The 21,881-nt window shown below is 49.5% G+C and overlaps 1 protein-coding gene across 1 annotated transcript in view; it reads right to left on the minus strand.

The window, feature by feature from the left end:
- The window catches only part of PREX1 (phosphatidylinositol-3,4,5-trisphosphate dependent Rac exchange factor 1), a 178,484-nt gene that overhangs the window by 82,917 nt on the left and 73,686 nt on the right, over window positions 1-21,881 (minus strand). Inside the window, exons 2-5 of the mRNA XM_072801370.1 lie at window positions 17,091-17,162; window positions 12,953-13,075; window positions 7,318-7,422; window positions 1,969-2,070 (exon numbers count right to left, since the gene is read on the minus strand). Coding sequence (XP_072657471.1) covers window positions 1,969-2,070; window positions 7,318-7,422; window positions 12,953-13,075; window positions 17,091-17,162 — 402 coding nt within the window. The remainder of the gene's footprint in view (window positions 1-1,968; window positions 2,071-7,317; window positions 7,423-12,952; window positions 13,076-17,090; window positions 17,163-21,881) is intronic.

Raw genomic sequence — 21,881 nt, forward strand, 5'->3', positions numbered from 1 at the left:
TCCAGTTGTTCTAAGAATTAAGCGAATAAATGTTCAATCATCGTAACAACCCTATCTGTAATCATACAAACCCCATGCCACAGATGAGAAACTGAGGCAGATGGAAGTGACCCGCCCAAGGTCAGGTAGCTAGTAAATGGCAAGGCCAGAATTCAAACTCAAGCAGCCTCTGGCTGCGGAGCCTGGCTCTCATCCAGGGATCAGCAGACTTTTTCTGTAAACAGCCAAATAATAAATATTTTAGGTTCTGGTGGCTACATCCGGTCTCTGTCACATACTCTTCCTTGTTTGTTTTTTGGGATTTCTTCTTTTTTTCTTTAAACAATGCTTTAAAAAATGTAAACATCATTCATAGCTCATGTGTCGTGCAAAAACAGGCCATGGGCTAGATCTATCTGGCTCATGGGCCACGGTGTTGCCAACTCCTGCCCTAAACCACTACAGAAGACTACCTCTTAAATGCTAATTACCAGTTCAGGTTTGGAAAACACCCCAAAACACATCAAATGAAGCACTTTGGTAAGTCTAATTTGATCCACAGGCCACCAGTTCTACCAAGCAAGTTCTACCAGGAGCTTCTTCTGCACCCAGGTGAAGAGCTAGCTACACACAGCATTTCAAACACGTGTCTGGGGGTCAAAGAACCACCACAGACAGTCCTTTTGAGACCCCAGGGACAGACAAACAGTAGCAGGCCAGAGGAGGTGCAGAGAGAACTTTGTCCCACTGACCACGGCTGCACACATTAGAGGCCTGTGTCCACAGATAGAGCTGATGGCCCCAGAGAGGGTCTGGTCCAGCTCACAGACCCAAGGGTCACCCACCCTGTCCAATAAAGTCAAGCTCAAGAATGCCCTAGTAATCCTCCCCTCTCCTCTGCCTTCCAGGTCACGGAACAAGGATGCGTGTGGCCCCAGTGACAGGTGCATGATTGAGGCACCACCAGCCAAATTAATCCACCAGCAGGGACCCCAAAGAACAGCTGTCAGATGCAAGGCCTTCAGGATGGAGCCAGGGCAGGCTTGGGCCAATAGCCACCATTTCCAAGCACTGAAAACCCTGGGTGTAGAGCGGAAAATGGTGGCAGAGCCATCCACCCAGCTGGGGATCTGCCCCGAGGCCAACTCTGAAGCTGAGAATTGAGACTTCTGGGGTCGCCGCACAAGCAGCAAATCTTCCCCTGGTCTGGCCTACCGAGATGAAATCAAAGATGAAGACAGCAGGTGTGTGGACCACTCAGCAGGCCCAACCTCTTCCATAAATAGCCAGATTGTGATGAGGAGGTCCTGCATCCTCCACCCATGGGCTCTTGGCCTATGGGATGTGATTGGTTGGAGGCTGGAGTACATGACATAAGTCTGCCTTGATTAGAGCTCATTCACTCAGTGTGATTCGGTCAGGCATGGAGCAGATAACCCTGATACCAGCCAATGAGAACGTAATGCTGCCCAGTTCACTGCACTGGACCATGTCTCAACCAGAGTCCAACACTGCCCAGCTCCTAGCCACTGGGGTAAAGTGCAAGTCTGAGCAGGTGGGAGGAGGATAGATGGCATAAGCAAAGGCTTCATGTAATTGGTTCAAATTAATCCATATGACTCAGGCCCAAACCATTCAGAACATCATATTCTTCTAGCCACAGATGACCAAAGCCTGAGTGACTCTCAGGACTTATGTCAGAGCTACTAGAAAAGAGGTTCATGCTTTCCCACTGCCCTTGAATTTGAGGAGGTGCGTAGTCAGAGAAACACAGTCATTGGCTACCACACTGAATATAAAGCCCAACAGTGGAAAGCAGAACTGAACACAAAGAGGCAGGGTCCTGGTAGGATCCAGTCCGGCCCAAACCAGTGCAGTCCCTACCCGTCTCAGCTACTTGAACCAACAAATTTTACTTTGTGAGTAAGTCAGTCAGAGCTGGGATTTGTCACCTCAAATGCAGAGAAAGGAGTTGGGTGAATGTCTCACCTTGAGGAGGAGGGGGTACTTGCAGATCCTCTGAATTGGAGATAGCAGGTAGCCCTCCAAAGGGATGTCCGTGGTCTTCCGGCCTCCCAGAAGCATGCAACTCTGCAAAGGGACACAAGACCTTCATTAAAACTCGCCAGGAATGGCAAAGGGATTTGGCCACCTTCTCAATAAGCATAGGAAGCACTCTCAAAACATGGCTACAGACTTTGGAAGCATTTAGCAACACCTAGAGGAGATGGAGGTATGCATATCTATAACCCAGCACAAAGCCTACCTAGATCAGGACCTGGCAACCTTGGTCCCTAGGCCACATCCCACCCACTCCCTTCGGGAATCAAGGTTTCACTAGAATCCAGCCATGTCCATTTGTTTACACACCTGCAGGTTGTAAGGTTGCTTCCAAACTACCATTGCGGAGCGGAGTGGTCCTAACAGACACTGTATAAAAAAAGTTTACTAATTCCTGATCTACTGAAACTCTCACACATACGCACCAGGACCCAAACTGCCTCGTTTGGAAGGGCAAAAAATGAAATGCGACCTGAAAAGCCACCAGATGAAGAACAGAAAGGTACACCTATAGGTTTATATGTTGCCACGCTACATGGCGGTGAGAATGGGGACCTGACACTGTGCACAGCAACACGGACAGGCTGCAAAAACAAAAGGATGTGTGTGCTATGAACCCGTTTATATGATGCTTTTAAAAACACACAAAACAAAACCAGGCATTGTTTGTGGAGAACACATCTGTAGTAAAATACAAAGGTAGGGATGGAAGAAAAATAAACCAAATGTTAATGGGAGTTAGCTACCCCTGCAGAGGGAGGGGAACAGGGCTTGGAAGGTGAACTGAGTCCCCCACCATAACCCCTCATGGTCCTGTCCTGGGGCTCACTATGCACCCAATATACATGCATACAATATACACATGCATGAAGGAATGAAGGGAAAAAGTGAAGAATGAGCAAACTGCCAGCATAGCCCACAGTCCCAGCCTCCCTCCTCAACACCATGCTGGCAGACTACAAATGAAACAGGAGCTTCTGGGGAAAAGAATCCTCATCCTAACACTCATTCATTCATTCACTCACTCATTCTGCAAATATACATTGTGTGCTTACTATGGGCTGGGAACGGTTCCAAGCACTGGGGAACCTGCCCAACAAAGCAAATTCCCTGCTTATACTCAAGTGAGAACATTAAGCCTGTGCTTACCACGTGCTAGGCCCTGTGCCTTATGCTTTGCCTATATAAAGTTCATGTTCACAGGTCCCGGATGACCAGGGATGTTATCTCCCCTTTACAGATGGGAAACTGGAACAGATAAGTGAAAGGGCAGGTCCAAGACTCAGAGCTACTGCCTTTCAGGGATCTCAGCAGGCCCTCTACTTGGGGAAGCAGGATCCCCGGGACCCCAGGTCCCTGCTCTGGCAGGAGCTGCGTGGCTCCCACCCCCACATCTCCCCAGGGCACAGATGGGGGATCGGAGCTGTGGCAGCTGGGAGATGCCAGGCCCCACACTGCTCACACTCAGGCCTTTGTCCTCTGAGCCAGTGCTCGCCACAAGCTGCCCTGGTGATGTCAGCTCCGGGCAGAGAGAGGGGAGCCTGGCGGTAGGGGAGTGTTTTCCAGAAGCCCCCAGGACCTGGCGGGAGAAGGTCCTGCCTCTTTGTCCGGGATCAAGGGGTTTTCACATAACTGTCAAAGCTGCCAACTGCACTTCTCCCCCAAACACTCCAAATTCTTGTTTCACTTTATTTTCTTTTTTTTTTTTTTTTCACTTTATTTTCATTTAAGGGAAAAAAAAATGCAAACACACACAGAGCTGCCATTCACTATTCTAGCAAGATTACACTCCAAGCACTATGGGAAGAACTTTTGAAAATTATCTCTTTAAATCTTCCTCCTTCACAGAAGTGATTTGAGTGAGGTGTCACGTTATGAGTGCATATAGTGCATACAGTAATATTCTGCAATAAAAAAGGCTTTTTAAGAATCTCAGATCCCTTCCACCATCCAAACGCTCCTTCATTACCTGGCCTCTTGATCTGATCTCACTTTCTCCCACATTTCCTCTCTTACTCTCCATTCCAGCTACCCTGGCCTTCTTGATATTCGTCAAACATCCTTCTACCTCAGGACCTTGGGATACACAATTTCTCTACCTGGAATGCTTTCCTGCCAGGTGCTTCTTGCCTCTCTCTCTTACTTTTACCAAAGTCTCTGTTTAAACATCACCTAAGACACCGTTTCCCCACAGACCAATCTAAAATAGCAGCCACCACCCTGACTCCCTCCAAACATCCCGTCATCCTTAATTTATTTTATTTCCTCCAGAGGACTTAACACCATGTGACATATCATGTAAGTTTCTCCTACCAGAATGGCTGCTCCAGGACAGCAAGGACTTTTCTTGCCTTGGTCATGTTGTACCCCAAGGCTCAGAATGAATGAATAAATGAATAAATTACTCCCATCTTACAGACAAGAAAACGGAGTACAGAATGATGAAGCTAGCTACCTCTTAGCTAGCACACAGCACATCGGGACTGGAAAACCAGACCATGTCTGTTCCCAACACCTTAATACCCCATGATGGACTTGAGATGGCTTTTCTGCAGGTGGTCAAAAGCAAGGAGGGGGAAAGATGTTGCATGTGCTGGCCCTCTCCCATGTCCTCCCCCTGCCTGATCTGGCCCAGCTCAGCTGCTGTTGGGAAATGGCAGCCTGGCCCACCAGGAAGACTGCAGGAGACAGAGGAAGGAAGGAAAAAGAATGGGGCCCTTCCCATCCCACCACCCTGCTAACACCATCCTGCCATCACCTGCTTCCCAAGACCCAGCTGAGTCCAAGAAGACACCCCCAGGAAGAGGGCTCCTCGGCCAGGAGCCTAGATTACAGCTGATTTCTTACAGGGACTACAGGACTAAAGTCATCAAGGCAATCACAGAGGCAGGGCCAGGTGTCTGGGCTTGGGCCATATGACTTCATCTTTGCTTCTGGTCCAGACCCTTTATTGAATGTACAAAACTGGAAATGTAAAGAGGCAGGTAAGAGCAGCCAACAGCATCAGTCCCAAACACTAAGACACATGAGACATAAGTGGCAATCCATTGGCCCATCGGCCCTTCCTCAGATGCTCACTGGAAATGGACCAGGCAACATGAACATACGAGTGATGGAAACGTACATTTTGAATCAAAATTCTGGAAATGCTTTGTTGGAGACTGTGCATCAGGGAGGAGTGCAGGTAATAATTTTATTATGTAGTTTAGCTCTCTATGCATGGAGTTAACATTCCTCGTGCTACGTCAATTAGCTGTTCTTCCTTTGTGTGCTTTATTCTCTACGTGCGGTCAGGAAATAAAACAGTTCTTGGGGGTGGGGGTGTTGGCCTTTGACTGAGCAGGGGATTTAGAAGTGAGGGATCCGGATTCGAACCCATGAGCAGCTCAATCACTTTTCACGTACTCTCGGAAGTCACTTAAGATTTTAGTCATCAGAATCACCTGTCGGCAAAGGCTATGCAGTGTCCCCTACTGTATTCTTCCAAGACAACAGAATTTTCATCTGGGCTCACAGCTACATGCCTCAGCCTCCCTTGCAGTTGCATGCAGCCATGTGAGTCAGTCCTGGATGTGAGTAGAAGAGATGTGTACGGCTTCCTGCTGTGCCCTTAAAAGGAGACAGGTGGGCCCTCTTTCCTAACTTCCTGCATCCCACTACCTGGAATGTAGAAGTAGTGAGAGGTCAACTTAGACCACATTGATGAGGTCACATCCCAGGGCACTGGCCCCCAACACTAGGCCCCCTATACCAGCCTTAGACTGTCTACATCCACCTTGTTCGCATGACAGAGAAATAAATGCCTACCTTGTTTAAACCACTGTTATTTGGGATGTCTGCAAAGCAGACAAATGTAGAACTTAACTCATATACAACAGACGGTGGCTGGTAAAGCTCCAAGGAAATCACAAGTGAGAACCTTTATACACAAGTGAAGCTCTCTGCAATTGTAGAGAAGACCATCATGGATGTCTGCCATCTGGCCTGATCAATGTCTATTCCCAACTTACTTGTCCAAGTGCAAACCAAGCATCCTTTAGAGCTCCACCCCACCCTTAGGGCCTGTGCTATGTACAGGTGGAGCTGACTCCACCCTCCAGCTCCAGCAGTGACCAATCAGAGCAACAACCAAACCCTCCATCTACAGTAACTGGTTCAGGGACAAGGTCTTGAGCCAAGCTGAGTCAATAAGCATCAGACCCAGGATTTTTGCTGTTAATGCTGAGAAAGAGGAGCTCTTTTTCCCTAAAGCTGCTCTGCTATTAGAAGTATAAGCACAGAGCTGAAGGGCACCTGGGTGGCTCAGTGGTTAAGCATCTGCCTTCAGCCTAAGTCGTGATCCTCGGGTCCTGGGATTGAGTCCCACATCGGGCTCCCTGCAGGGAGCCTGCTTCTCTCTCTGCCTATGTCTCTCTCATGAATAAATAAATAAAACCCTTAAAAAAAAAAAAAAAAAAAAGGACAGAGGTGCTGGAGGCCATGTTGGCACCACTTGGGAAAGGAGCCAAGGCAGAGAAAAGCAAAACTAAGAGACACATTTCTGATGACATATCTGAACACCTAGATTCTGCTGTGCCTGAAGCCCTCTGGGTCTTAAACTTTCCAGAAAAATGAACAAATAATTTTTTTTCTTTTTTTGGCAAAAGCCAATTTTATTTTATTTTATTTTTTTTTTTAATTTTTATTTATTTATGATAGTCACACAGTGAGAGAGAGAGAGGCAGAGACACAGGCAGAGGGAGAAGCAGGCTCCATGCACCAGGAGCCTGACGTGGGATTCGATCCCGGATCTCCAGGATCGCGCCCTGGGCCAAAGGCAGGCGCTAAACCGCTGCGCCACCCAGGGATCCCGCAAAAGCCAATTTTAACTGGATTTTCTTTCCCTTACAATTAAATCATCCTAACAATACAATCATTGCTACTGCTCTTATCAGGATCATTACTTTAGACCAGGAATTGGCAACGTGGCCCTAGATCTAGCCCACCGCCTGTTTTGTAAATAAGGTTTTACTGGAACCCAGCCATGCTCCCTCCTTTATATATTATTTATGGCTGCTCTCATGCTGCAATGGCAGAACTGAGTCGTTGTGACAGAGAGTACGTGATGCAAAAAGGCAAAAATCTGGCCCCTTACAGAAGACGTGAGGTGATGCCAGCATTACCCCAGTTGTTAAACCCAGCTGACCCAGGCAGCATGGGTTGGGCATGAAGCTCTCCTGTGCCCAGGGACTTGCAAGCCTGAAGCTGCACAGAAGGGCAGGTGACAAACAAACTTACCAAAAGGAAGGCGCGCACAGTGGGGATCTTGTTGAGCTCCACAAGCAGCCGCAGGGCCTTCTCATGGTTGCTGCAGTATTCCTCATATACGCAGAACTTGTCCTTCTGCAAGACAAGGACAGAGCCTGTGAGAGAGAGCCTGTGGCAGGAAAGCAGACGCTCTGAGATGTGCCGACAGCTGGGCCAGCCTGGGAGGAACCCCATGACCACACAGCAGGAGGGACCTCGGGTAAGGTGGCTCCCACTCACTGTCGGCCTCACAGCCTCTAGTCCTGCCCCGAATCTGCAGCCAGAAGCCTGAGGAACCCTTTCAGGAAGCAGCAAGTCCCAGGATCAAGTGTGCAGACTCAAGCCAGCAGCCTGGGCCTGCCATCCTGGCTCTGCATTTCCAAACGTGAACTCGGGCAAGTTACCTGGCCTCTCTGTGCCTCTGTTTCCTCATCGGGAAGGAGGAGTTACTAATAGCCCTTAATTCATGGGGTTGTTAGAGGGATTAAATGAGTTAAAACAGGGATGCCTGGGGTGGCTCAGCAGTTGAGCGACTGCTTTTGGCTCAGGGTGTGATCCCAGACTCCCGGGATCGAGTTCCATATCGGGCTCCCTTCATGGAGCCTGCTTCTCCCTCTGCCTGTGTCTCTATCTCTCTGTGTCTCTCATGAATAAATAAATAAAATATTTAAAAATAAATAAATAAATGAGTTAAAACATAAGGCTGTAGTATATAGTAAGTGCTCAATAAATGTCCACCATTAGTATTAAAGTACAAGCCAGACTGTGTCACACCCTTGCTTGAAAACCCCCTGGTAGTATCCTTATGCTACAAATGAAATCCAACACTTGATTATGAATTTCAAGGGCCAGATAATGTGACCCTGCCTTCCTTTCACCTCACCTCACTGGCCTTCTATCTACTCCTTGAATTTACCAGCCTCTTCCTACCTCAGGGCCTTGCACTGCCATACCTTCTACCTAGAACATTCTTCCCCCAAGCCTGGCCACTCCCCAAACTCAGCTTCCACCTCCTCAACCAATACCTGGATTACTCCAGCTAAAGTAGCCAGCCAGGAGTAGTCTGAATTATTCAGATTATCAGTTTATGTCTTTTCCCAAATAGCAGTCAGCTACCCAAAGGCAGGGACCACATCCGTCTTACGGAGGTATTCTCTAACCCCGGCACAATGTCTGGCACACAATAGGCCCTCTGTGAACACTCAGCAAATAGTTAAGTTAAACACCTACTGCTGGTTAAGTTAAACACCTACTATGTGCGGTGCCCCACATATATGAACCTGAAATGTGTAGAGAAGGCTCAGGAATGTGTGAGAAAGTAGATCGCTGGTTGCGGCCACACAGCAGCACAATTTTGAGGCAAGGGGATAGTTTTCTTGACCTCCAAATGCCCCTCCACTGGACTCTTTCCAATTTAGAGGTCACCTGTGGGTCACCAGGTCTGTAACCGTCAGCTGGGGCCTCTGGGAACAGCAGGAAGCTCTGCACTGAACACTCTCAGTTCCAAAAGGCTCACAGAACACCACCTCCCAACGCAACAAACCCTAAACAAGGATGTCCTGGGTAAGGCCACTGGACAGGAAGGGCTGAAGGGCTCTGACCTTGGGCTGGGGGTTGGGCAGGAGACCCCAAGAAACTAAGGAAGGAAGAGGTGGGTCTGCAAAGCAAGCAACTCATCTTGTTTCTAAACAAACCCCCAGTCATCCTGCCGATGGTGGCTGCAGGAAAGAGAAAACCAAAGAGGAGGGAGAATGGGTTTCAGAATCAGTAAGCTACCCCTCCAGGCTCAACCCTGAAGGTTCTGGGTGTGCAATCTGAGCAGACGCCCTAAACAGTGAAGGGCCCACAGCCAGAGCCGCTGGCCGGCACCGGGTGTGTGCTGAGCACTTAGTACCTGCCACACGCTGCTCTCTTGCAATGAGGGCACCCTCATCTACTCCTCACAATAACCTGGCAGGTAATTACTCTACCTGCCCCATTTGCACAGGGGAAAACCAAGGAAAAGTCACAGGCCCAAGGCCTCATGCCGCTCAAGGAGTGGGGAGCTATCCTTATGTCTGTTTTTGTAGATGAGGGAACTGAAGCAGGGAGAGGTGAAGCTTGTCCAAGGTCACCCACTACTTAGGGAGCACGGGGCTGGGTTTCCGACCCAGGTGGTCTGGTTCTAGAGGCACTCTAAGCTTTTTCATCATTACCTGCAGCACCACACACACCCCAAGCTTAGGTGGTGGATCTGTGACTTGAGATTTGGCCCCTTTGGCATTCCCTTCCCCACGGAAAGGCACTGCGCAGTCCAGGAACTATGGTAGGCCCTGACCCCACCACCCCACCACCCCCATAGGTCTTCCTTCTCATCTGTGTTCTGTCCATCACCTCCCCCTTCATCCCCCCACACCCTTGAGCTCCACGGCGGTGGGGGGGGGGGGGCAGGGTTTGCATCTGCCGGGGTCACTGCCATAGTGCCAGTGGGGACTGGAGTCCCTGGTGGCGAGTGGGCAACATGACTACTTGATGAATGAAAGCAAGAAAGCAGAAGGAACTGAAAGAGGCCCAACAGGCCTCCAACCAGCCCCACCCTTCTTCCAGATAACCCTGATCTACCACAACTGCAGCCTTGGCTCTTCACTGGACCATGTCTTGTTTTACCCACCCAGCATCCATTCCCCCTTCTTCTGGTCATGGCCCCAAATTTTTCCCCTGGAGCCACCTCCTCACTCTGAGCCCACTGAGCCTGCCCCACTCCCAGGCACAGGCACCACAAGTGAGCATATGACCCAGGCCAACCCAGAGAGCAACCTGTCCTGGCAATGGTGGCCATGAGCCCTCAAAGACTCACATTGGAATTACTGTGGAGAGAAACTCTCTTTGAACTGTCACTGCTGAGCTGGCAAAGTGTCAGCCTAAAACTGCTGAGGACCACCTCTGCTACTCTGTGAGGCACACACCCACAACCCCTCAAGGATGAAGCCAACAGAGGAAATCAGACCTAAAGATAAAAACCAAGTCTTGAAAACACCATATGCGGCCCTGGATCCAGCTATGCCTAAAGCCCACTCACTGGAATATTCCATTTGTATGAGCCATAAAGTCTTTTTGTTTGTTCAAGCTTATTTGAACTGGTGTTTTTGTCACTTGCAATGAAGAAAGTCCTAATAAATGCACACTCTAAAAGGGGAAAGAAAATGAAAAACTGGACCCAAGCCCTGTGAAGTGACAGGGTCTCGCTGTCCATCTTCATCTTCATCTGCACGATGAAAAGGTTGGGTCAGAAAGCAGAGGCCAATCTGTTTACTGTCACATGCCAACCCCAACTGATGAGTAGCACTGGCTGCAACACTGGTGAGAAGATTTCTGGAGCCCCCCAGGGAGCCCGGAGGCAGAATGCTGTGACTGATTAGTGATGTCTGCTATGGCTACAGGCAAGGAGAGTAAGTGATAAGATTGCAGCAGGTTTGCCATTCCTCATACCCTGAGCCCCTTCTGTGACGTGCTCTGCAATGTCATCCTCTCCTTCAGCTTGCAAAAAGGCCAGGGGACCAAAGGCTTGAGGCTTTGAGTAGTTAAATTTAGCAAATGGCAACACCCCCTCCTCTAAACCATGCCCAGCTCCCTCACTCCCCTGCCCTTCGTTGAGCCCAGTCCCAGCTGTATCCCAGGCCCAAGATCAGGCATATATGGAAATGCTGCTTTTGACAGCTAAGAGCCCAAGCATTCAGTTTCCTTGTAGGGGCCCTACAGGGGGCTCTGATTATTGTGCCAAGAAGAAACGGACAAGCAGTTGTGCACACACAGATGTGATGGGTGGAGAACGTGTGGCTGAGGGTTTGGGCTGTGAAGGAGGAGAAATGGACAGGTGCCAGCTGGGGACAGCTGGGGAAGAGGGTTGAGCCCCCAGGGAGGGTTTAAGGACTGTCAGAGGTGATGGCTGCTGTCCACAGTACCTAGGGAGTGACACATACTCCACAGAGACCATCTGCTCCAAACCACTCACTTCACACCCCAAAAGACTAAGACTCAGAGAAGGGAAGGAGCTGACCATGCAGACATCTCCAGCACAGAGGGGAGCATGAGATCCAGGTCTCACTTTTGCAATGGTTTCTCCAACTTCTCATCCGCCTGTCCACACAGCCTGGGATGTCCAGAACACATGACCTCCCTGCTCAAAACCTACAACTCTTAGAATAATATCCCTCTAGGATCTGCCCCCATGGAATCCCTGCACTGCCTCCATCACTCAATTCTGCTCCAGCCACACCAATTCTGCCTGCCTTCCTCCCAGGTACATGCCTGTTCCCCTTTCAGAGCCTCTGCCCTTGGTAGCCTCTTTCTCTGGAATGTTCCTTCCCAAGATCATCCCATTTCACCACGTTCCAGAGAACTGCCCTGACCAGGGTTGCCAGATAAAATACAAGATATTGAGTTGAGTTCAAAGTTCAGATGAACAACAAATCATTTCTTAATATAAGTACATCCAAAATAGTGCACTATTTTTTAACAGTAGTATGTTAAAAAAATTATCTGTCATTTACCAAATTTATTCCGATGTCCCGGATATTCTTGTTTGTTCAATCTAGAAACCCTGCCCCTGACTTCCCAATTTCAAACAACCTCGAGCAGAGTCATTCTTTGCCACCTCTTTATTTCATATTCTTCACAACCCGTGACACCATCTGAAATGGCCTTCTCCATTTCTCCAGCCTATGAGCCTCACAGCAGGAGGAATAAATCCATCTTATTTAGGGCAGCAGCCTCAGAGCCAAGTACAGTGCCTGGCACCCAGTAGGTATCTCATATGTAATCAGGAAACTTATCATATAAGATGGTGAAAAATGTAAGCCCTGAAGCCAGACAGCGATGTTTCCAAATCCGAGCTCCAATTCTCACTGGCTGTGTAAGCTTGCATTATGACTTACCCTCTCTGGGTTTCAGCTCCCCTATTTTCAAAGTGAGAACAATAGTAGTACACACAGTTGAAGGCTGTTGTGAAGTCTTAATGAATGAAGATATGTAAAGCACTTAGAACAGTGGCCAGCATAAAGGGAATGTGTGTGCTAGTTTTGTGATCAACTCAGGAGTCTGAGGTTGGGTTTTAGGGTGCCCACACCCTCCTTCCTCCAGCCATCCCCTCACTATTCCAAGCAACTTGGCAATCCTGCAGGAAGACAGAGGCTATTATGAAAAGTATCTGCCTCTCTGACCAGCAGCTTAGGTAGGAACCTAAGACGCCCTCGAGGGTCCAGGGGTGGCCAAGCTGGGACTCATACCCAGGTCTGTCTGACTCAAGTCCATCCTCTTGGCACTGGCTACCCACATTGCTCCCTCTGCTGCAGAAGGCCCCTGCCAGACTAGGAGGTCATGGGAACCCCAGGACACAGTCATTCAGCAAGGAGCCCTGAAGAAAAGGGAGCCACGCTCTCTGTGGCTTGAGGGGAGGCAGAGCCAGCTAAATCCACCACTAATCTGCTGGAACTGAACTGATTCCCATTGCTCCTGGGAGCAGAGGCTGCACCTGCCCTGCCTGCCACCTGCCTCTCCATCCCCCAGATAGGCCTGCCGAGGATGCCGGGGAGGAAGCCCACTTCCCCAGAGTCGCAGGCTCCAACAGGGGCCGGGTCACCATACTTACAAATCTTAAGAAAACATTCCCAAGTTCATGCTGAGACTGAGGCTCAGGGTGTAAACAATACTCCAAGGCAGCCAAGAAATCCTTATGAACTTCCAAGATGTCTTCGATGTTCGAGAACAGGATCTATAAGGAAAAGTGAAGCCCGAAGATTGTGTTAATCAAGGCACAGAGGGGGAGCAAAATCAAGCATTAAAAAAAAAAGAAAAGACATAACCCACGGTGTGAATGAGGATATAATGCAACAGGCACTCTGATACACTGGAGCCACTTTACCACTAATAAAAATAATGCTAAAACAAACTATGGCCAACATTGATCACACAGGATTAACGCTTAATCCTGTGCTAAGAACTTAACATGCATTTATGGCACCTAATGCTCATTGCAACCCCACGAGATAGAGACTACTGTCATTCCCCATTTATAGAAGAGCAGGGACCCAAAGTAAATTAACATTCTCAAGGCCACACAGCCCAGTAAGCAGCAGAACTGAGTTCACACTCAGCATGCAGAGAATGTAATATAAGACATTTGTCACAGTTTTCATAGTGGCCAACCAGCACATCCAATCATAAGACTGATTTTTAAAATGATGAGGGTAGTTCCATGTACCTATTAAAATGCTGTGGCAAAAGAAAATATGATAGGGAAGGATGTCCAAGATATGCCATGTGAACTTACACAAACAATATATAAGTGCTTTTTCCCCCATATGAGTCTACAAAGTTTGAGATGCCACATCAGGGTACAATTTGATCCATTAATTCTATATTTTAGAATTGAGCCTGTCCATCAGTGGTCTACAACAAGGGACAACCGTGTACCCCAGGGGATGTTTCCCAATGTCTAGGGACATCAGTGGCCATCACAAATTGCAGGTAAAGATGCTACCAGCATCTCATAGGCAGAGGCTAGGGATGCTTTCGACACCCTACAATACACAAGACAGCGCCCCACCCACAGCAAAGAATCATCCAGCCCAAGATGTTAATAATGCCAAGGTGAAGAGCCTGGTGGATAGCCAAGGACATACTATAGCCTTATTTACATATTATAGCTTTATTTGCAAAAGCAAAACACTGGGGAAAAGGCACACGTCCAAAAGGGGGACTCATCAAATACTTAAATGAACTGGACTGGTTATAATTAAATATATTGTACATGCTGAAATACTATGCAGTCTATGAAAAGAATCTGCAAATCCTGGGATGATCCTTAATATATATTACTAAGTGGGGGTGGGGTGGAGAATCATGGTGCGAAGCAAAATTCTAGCATGGGCCCATTTGTGTTTAAAAAAAAAAAAGGAGGGGGGATAGGATGCCTGGGTAGCTCAGTCGGTTGAACGTCTGCCTTCAGCTCAGGTCATGATCTCAGGTCCTGGGATTGAGCCCCCCATCAGGTTCCCTGCTTACCAGAGGGGTCTGCTTCTCCCTCTCCCTCAGTCCCTCCCTCCCTCCACTCGTGCTCTTGTTCTCTCTCTCAAAAAAAAATGAATAAATAAAAATTAAAATTAAAAGAAAGGCAATCCTCTGTAGGCTGGCAGAAGGAGAGACTAACTGAATGAAGCATCGAGCTGGCAACTAAAGGGACCTTGGGAAAGAGAACTAGGAGCTCTTTATTTACTTAAATTCCTTCTGAACTGCATAAAATTCTTTTACCCTTTTTTTAATAAGAGGTATATTTTTTGAAATTTAATTTCAGAGAAGATACCCCATGGTTCAATGAACAGAACACAGTACAATGAATCCAGTGAAGGGCTCTTCCCCCACCCATCCCAGGGAAAGGGGGGGAGGGGCAGGGGGGTTGCTCACAGCAGGGGTAACCAGTGTCACTAAAGGTTTCTGTTTCCCTCTAGGGTTCCTTCCTCCTTCCTTCAGCAAATACTGACTGAGCACCTGCTGTTTGCCAGGCACGATTAGAGGCCCTGGGGGGATACAGTGGGGCATAGACACGTGCATGCGTCCGTGACATTCTAATACAAGGGGACAGACAACAAGCAAAGAACTAAGCTAGAATATTCTAGAGGGTCAGAAGCACTAAAGACAAAAGGAAAACGTGGAGGGAGTCCCAGGGTGGGGCAGAGGGCCAAGGACAGCCACTCTGAGAAGGTAACATGTGAGCCAAAGACCTCAAGGAATGAAGACCAACCTGGGGGACCTTTGGAATGCACCAGAAAGTCTGCAGAGGGAGATGGCCTGAGGGTAGGCAGGTCAGGTAAGTATGAGGGCTGGAGGCCTTTCCTCAATGGCTGCATTGTGAGAGGGTGAGGGAGTCTCTTCCCCACCTCACCCTGGGGGACACTCATCCGGGAAGGTGGTTGGAAGAATCACCTGCACCATCTCATTATTCTTCTTGTCTGGTTCACATGGTTGAATCAGTTTATGTTAAAGACCCACAGGATAGATCCTATTGCCATACTTCTTCAAGGGATGACTCCAAAACTTCAAAATAAATATCTGTCTCCTGAGTGTATACCCAAGAGAGCCTGTGTCCACCAAAAGGCATACATAACCATGGTCATAAAAGCCCAGAACTGAAAATAACTCAAATATCCACCAACAGGAGAACGCATGGTCAATTAAGGGACACTGTACTAGGGATGATGAGCCAGCAATTACAGAGACTGGATCAGAGCCGCACATAACAGCCCAGGCAAATCTCACACACATCACAGTGAGCAAAAGGCACCAGACATGAAAGAGCTCACTTTTATCTAAGGCTCACAAACAGGCAAAACTAATCAATGGTTTACCTTTGGGGAGGGGGCATTTACAAGGAAGGGGACACAGAGGAGCCCGTGGGGGCAGGAGATGCTCTGTCTTCATTGAGTTTGCATTTATAGGCCTGTTCATATGTGAAACAGCATCACGTTCGATACTTAGAATGCACCCTTTACTGTGAGTTAGAGCTCATGACAGAAGTAATTTCTAAAAAAACTAATAAATTACAATTTAAAGTTCTAGTGATTTTTAAATTGCAATTAAAAAAAACAAAAAATAAATAAATTGCAATAAATAAATGAATTGTGATAAACACACATAATAAATAAATAAGCCCTCGGTAAATATTTGCTGAACGAATGAATGCATGCATAAAATGCTTAAATCCCAGCACTATCAGGGACCAGCCAGGCAGTGACCATGAGCGGGTCTCTTAATATCTAAAGCCTCAGCTTTCTCATCCAAATAACTGGACTCAGAATTATCCACTGTGGGCAGCCCAGGTGGCTCAGTGGTTTAGCGCCGCCTTAGGCCCAGGGCATGATCCTGGAGACCAGGGATCGAGTCCCATGTTGGGCTCCCTGCATGGAGCCTGCTTCTCCCTCTGCCTGTGTCTCTGCCTCTCTCTCTCTCTCTCTCTCTCTCTGTCTCTCATGAATAAATAAATAAAATCTTTAAAAAAAAAATTATCCACTGCAAGGTTACTGCCCAGACTGGCCGAGAATGGGGGGAGGGGGGGGAACATCCTGTTTGACCAAGTCCTTTGTGTGCTGTACATGTCGGGCACCTCTGACACCCACCCACCCTGTCTCCCTCCTCCCCCGGACCAGGACCCCGGAGCCCCAAGAACTAAAGGCAGCTTCCCAGAGAGTGAGGTCACGCTAGAAAGCCAAGCCTGGGGACTGCAGGGGCCTCCTCCATGCACACAGAGGGCCTATTGACGTCCTCCCGAAACTCCCCAGAGCCACAGCCAAGACGAAGGCCGGACCCAATTACTCAACTGCTCTGCCTTGACACTCAATGCCCAGAGCAGGGGCACAGGCCAGGGCTGCCAAGAGGGCAGCTGGAGGTGCCAGGCTCCCAGGGGCACTTGGGAAGGGATTTTCTGCTGGCTCCACGCCAGGAGGCCTGGCACAGAGAAGGCTGGAAGACAGGATGGCCATGGTGAGCGAGGAGACAAAGTCTTGAGGCTGCGTCCTCTGATGTCTGCCAAGCGCAGCTCACTCTGGGGCCCCAGACCCCCCAGGGGCTGCAGGGAGCAAGCTGTGGGAGGGCAAAGCCAGCGGCCAGCAGGGTGGATGCACCTCCCACTCTGCCCTCTGAGCATCACCGCCTCCCCTCCCCTCCCCCCACCCCCGGGAGCAAGATACAGAGCAACAGGTCAGTCTGCAAAGGGCCGGCCCAGCAGTCCACACCTTGACGTTCTCCTCTGTGAGGCCTTTCTCCACGGAGTCCGCCACATTCTGCCGGATGCGATGCAGGAATGCCTAGAGGAACAGAAGCAGGGAGAGGTGAGTATCCAGGCCTCCGATCCACCCCGCCCCAAGGCCTGAAAGGAGGGCCACAAGTTCAAATGCCACCTGGGCGGATCCGGGAAGCATCACAGCACAGGGACATGGGCAGGGAACAAGGAGAAGCCTACCCAGCTTCTGCATGGAACAAAACAGGAATATATCCCTCACCCCCATGCAGTCAACCAATGTTTACTGAGCACCTCCGACCCCAGGCCCTGTGCAGGGAGCACGGTGAAGCCCTGCCCTCAGGGAGACACACTCCCATCTGCTTCCTCACCCATGGCACTCACTCTGACGAGAATGCATTTCCCTTGTTTTCCTTTTTTCAAAAATTTAAAAAAAATTTTTTAACTTCTAAATAATAACACATCCATATGGTTCAAAAGTCAAAATTATAAAAAGTCAAAAATACGACAAGTGTTTCTCCTACACGTGGGGCCCTAGGGCATCTAGTCCCTCCGCACCCCCCTGGCGAACCACAGCTTTGTCTCGGGTACCCTTCCAAAGAATCTTCATGCAAAAATAACAAATGGGAATATACAGACATGTACACACACATGCGCGTGCACGTATTTTCATTTTTTCCCTTTTTTACACACCAGAAAAATAGCAGCATACCCAGGACATGCTGTATCTGCTTTTCCCACTTAATCCTGCTTACAGATCCTTCCTCTCCTTAACGGGGAACCTCCTCGTTCTTTTTTACAGCTGCCCGGGATCCTGCTGTACGGATGGACTGCAGTTGTCCTGCCACTTTTTTCAGGGGCTCAGAACAGAGAAATCATTTCTGTCCTCTGTGATGTGACACATGACGATGGGGGGGGGGGGCGCGCGGGGGGGTTGGGGACCGTGGAGAGCTGGCAAGTGCATCCTATTGAAGGGGATGGCCGCTTCTCCTTCCCAAGTGTGGTCAGGTGGGAAGGTGGGTGGGCCCAGTATCACCAGGTATTCTGGGCCTCTTTTCAACAGAAGCCAGAATTTAATTTGTTTTGTTTTGTTTTTTAAGCAAAGTCTCCCAGTTTTTACATATTGGCAAAATACTGGTAGTTTTTGTGAAGAACTGGATTTTAGGGGGTCGAGAGTGAAAGTGGGGGTACCAGAATGGAGGGGTGCAGCCAGGCTGATGAGAAATGACAAATGACAGTGGCCTGGCCCTCATGCGGGTAGCACAGAGCTGGCAGGAGAGGAACTACTGACAAGAACCGTGGACTTGGGGTACCTGGGTGGCTCAGCTGCTGAGCATCTGCCTTCAGCCCAGGACATGATCCTGGAGTCCCAGGATTGAGTTCCACATCGGGCTCCCTGCATGGAGCTTGCTTCTCCCTCTGTCTGTGTCTCTGCCTCTGTGTGTGTGTGTGTCTCTCATGGATAAATAAATAAAATATTTAAAAAAAAAAAAAAAAGAACCATGGACTTGAATGTGAGGATGGGTGGATGGAGGATGGGAGGCGCGCCTGGGAGAGACTGAGGCCAGTCCCACACAGCCAACCTTGCCTGGTCTGCCTGGCTGCAGGCTAGATAGAGCATGTCTCATGTGACTGTGCTTGTCTGGGGAGATCTCTGACAGAAGGACAGCCCAGGATGGAGGAAAGCAGGGGGAGGCAGGCAAAGGGGAGGCTGGCCTTCCAGAGACGGCTGTTAGATCCTTCTCCATCACCCAAGGGATGTCGGTGGCTGTCCGGGGGCACTGGCCACCCGCAGACTCAGGTTTCCCAGTAGGCGGTGCACGGGTGCTTCACGCAGCGGTCACGGAGCCAGGCAGCCGTGCCTCTGGCTGCACGCACCGCACAGCAGTCTCCGCCAGGTCCCCTCGGCCCTTGTTTATGTCCCCAGCCTGAATTCCTTCCCTGAAGACTCCACATCTCCATCTGGATGTCCAGGAGCCTCACAATCTAGTTCCTGATCCTCCCTCCCAACCCACAGCACCACTGGCTCCAGCCAAAACCCCCCAGCCGTCCCTCACCCTCGACCCCTCTTTTTCTCTGGTGCCCACCTCCATCCATCAGCTTCACCTTCAATAGGTATTAAAAATCCAACTTCTTCCCTCCACCTCCACGGCCACCCCTCCCCAGTCCAAGGCACCATCTTCTCTCGCCTCCACTAATGCAATCACCTCCTCCCTGTTCCCCCTCATTGCCCCCAAAGTCCTTTCTCCACACACAGCCAGAGGAATCCTGTTAAATATGTAAATCAGATCTTGTCAATTCACAGCTTAAAATTCTCCATGGCTTCCCCTGGCTTCCTGCTACACTTAAAAAAAAAAAAAAAAAAAAAAACAACCACCTAAAATCCTTCCACAGCCCATAAGGCCCTTAATCTCTCACCTCACCATCCAGCGTCCCATCACCCCACACCTCAATAATCTTCAGCCCCACATCATTCTATCTCTTCCACCTGCCAGGAGACATTCTTGCCTCAGGACCTTTGCAGATGCTGTTTTTACTAGCAGGATAGTCTCCCCAGCTCTGCCATGTGCCAGCTCCTCATCCATCAGGCCTTAGTTCAAAGGTCACCTTCTCCAAGAAGCCCTCCTTGTCTTCATACACTTCCCACCTTCCCATCTTGCATTAAAAGTCCATCTGACAGATGAAAAGTGAGGTTAGGCGATCTACACCAGGTGCTAAGGGAAAGGCCAAGATAAGAAGGGAGCATGGCTGAGATGAAACCTTTACCCCAATCCAATGCTGAAGGCCAAGTTTGGAAATGGACACTGTGTGTTTAAGCCAGAGATCCTCTTCCTTCCTGCTGTGTAACTTCAGGAAAAGGCATTAGCCTCTCTGAGCCTCAGTTTACTATTCCCAGATACGGGGATCATAGCAATACCATCCCACCTTTCAGAATGCAACAGGATAAAGTGAATGGAAACCCCATGAGGACAGGGAGCTTGCCTCTCTTGTTCCGAGCTGTATCCCCAGATTCTATAGTAGTGCCTGGCACACAGCAAGCCCTCAGAAATCAAAGGAAGGGATGGGATGTGCCTGACACACAGCAGGAGCCTGCTGGAAGCCTGCTGACCCTTCCTTTTAAAGGACAACGGGTGGAGGGACACGAGTCCTAGAAGATGCTTCAGCAAGGCAGTGCTGCTGCTGGGAAGGCCGGCCTCCAGCCTCCTCAGACTGGAGGGAGACAAAGGCCTGCCGGCCCAGCACCGCTGGGGACAGCAGGAAGCTGGGAGTGCTGGCCTCGATTGAGGCTTCCTGTCCTGGTTTCTTCCAGCAAGCAAAGCCACTGCTATTGTGCTGGGACAATGAGAGGCTCGGGCCACCCACAGAGGAGCCGCAAACAGGCCTGCGTGATGGGCACCATGGACAGCTCGTGACCCGGAAAGAATGGACAGGCAGGGGCTCTGGGCCCAGCCCTGGTGCTGCCCAAGGCACGACTGGCTTTTCCAGGCGGTGCCAATGGCCTCGGTGCAGGCGGGGTGGTTTAGAGGGACCCTCAGGGGCGACTCCTCGTCCAAGTCTTGACAGCTCTGGAACGCTCAGCCAAAAGCAGCTCTGTCTTGGGAACCTCCCTTAGAGCCGAGGCCATTCTCAGGATTCCCAGGGCTGCCTGAGACCCCGGTTTGGCCCGGCAATCTTCGTCCCTGTGGAGTCCTTGCCACACTGCTGCCTGGGCCACTGCCCCCACATCTGTCTGAGTCCCCCTCTGCTGATGATGATGATGACAATGATGATGGGATATGTGAAGGATTCGGAAAAGGATAGAGAAAAACCCAATCAACATCCACAAACCTAGCTTTGGCAAATCTTAGCATTTAAATCATTTTCTAAAAGAAATTCATCAAATCTGGTGGAGGTGCAGATGGGGAAGGGGCACGAGGGAGCCCTGGGAGGTGCTGGAAATGTTCTACTTATTAGTCTGAGCGGGTTACTTGGGCCCATGCATATGCAAAGCCTCATCAGTGTGTACTTTATCCATGCGCTGCGTGAATATCAAGCCTCAGTGCATAACGGGAAGAAATGAATCACGGCAGAAGGAGGTAAGCCACTTGTGCACCTGCCCTCCCGCAACGCACCCCCCCATCCTGGATATGGTGCGCCTCCTTCCCACGCATGCCCCCTGCCCACTTTTCACACACATGTGAATGGACAAGCAATAAAGAACACAGTTCTGCGTGCTTACAGCGTTTCTGTAACTGACGTTTCAGCAACTTGCTTTTCTCACTCAACATCACATCTTCTACATTCGTCCACATTGTTGTGTGCACCTGACAGCACCTGCCATCCAGACCCTACCCATGTGTCTCAGTCCCTACCCCCAGAGTGCACACCATGCACCCCTTCCAGCTTTGTTGTTCACTTTGTTGCTGAGTTTTTTTTTTTTTTTTAAGATTTTATTTGTTTATTCATGACACAGAGAAAGAGACAGAGAAAAAGAGAGGCAGAGACACAGAGGGAAAAGCAGGCTCCATGCAGGGAGCCTGACGTGGGACTCGATGCCAGGTCTCCAGGATCACACCCTGGGCTGAAGGCGGCACTAAACAGCTGAGCCACCCGGGCTGCCCTGTTGCTGAGTATTTAAAAGTACAGCACCCACTACTAGGAGGCAGAAGTTGAGGTTGTTTCAAATGTCCTTATGATAAACAGTGCTACAGTGAGTAGGTCCATGGGCCCAGGTTCTCCATATCCTCAAAATGTCAATCTCTTGAGGTGCAAGTCCCTCTGGATGTACAGCCAGGCGTGGAATGGG

Source organism: Canis lupus, chromosome 26 (genome assembly GCF_048164855.1).
Source record: "Canis lupus baileyi chromosome 26, mCanLup2.hap1, whole genome shotgun sequence".
In the NCBI taxonomy this organism is placed as follows: Eukaryota; Metazoa; Chordata; class Mammalia; order Carnivora; family Canidae; genus Canis; species Canis lupus.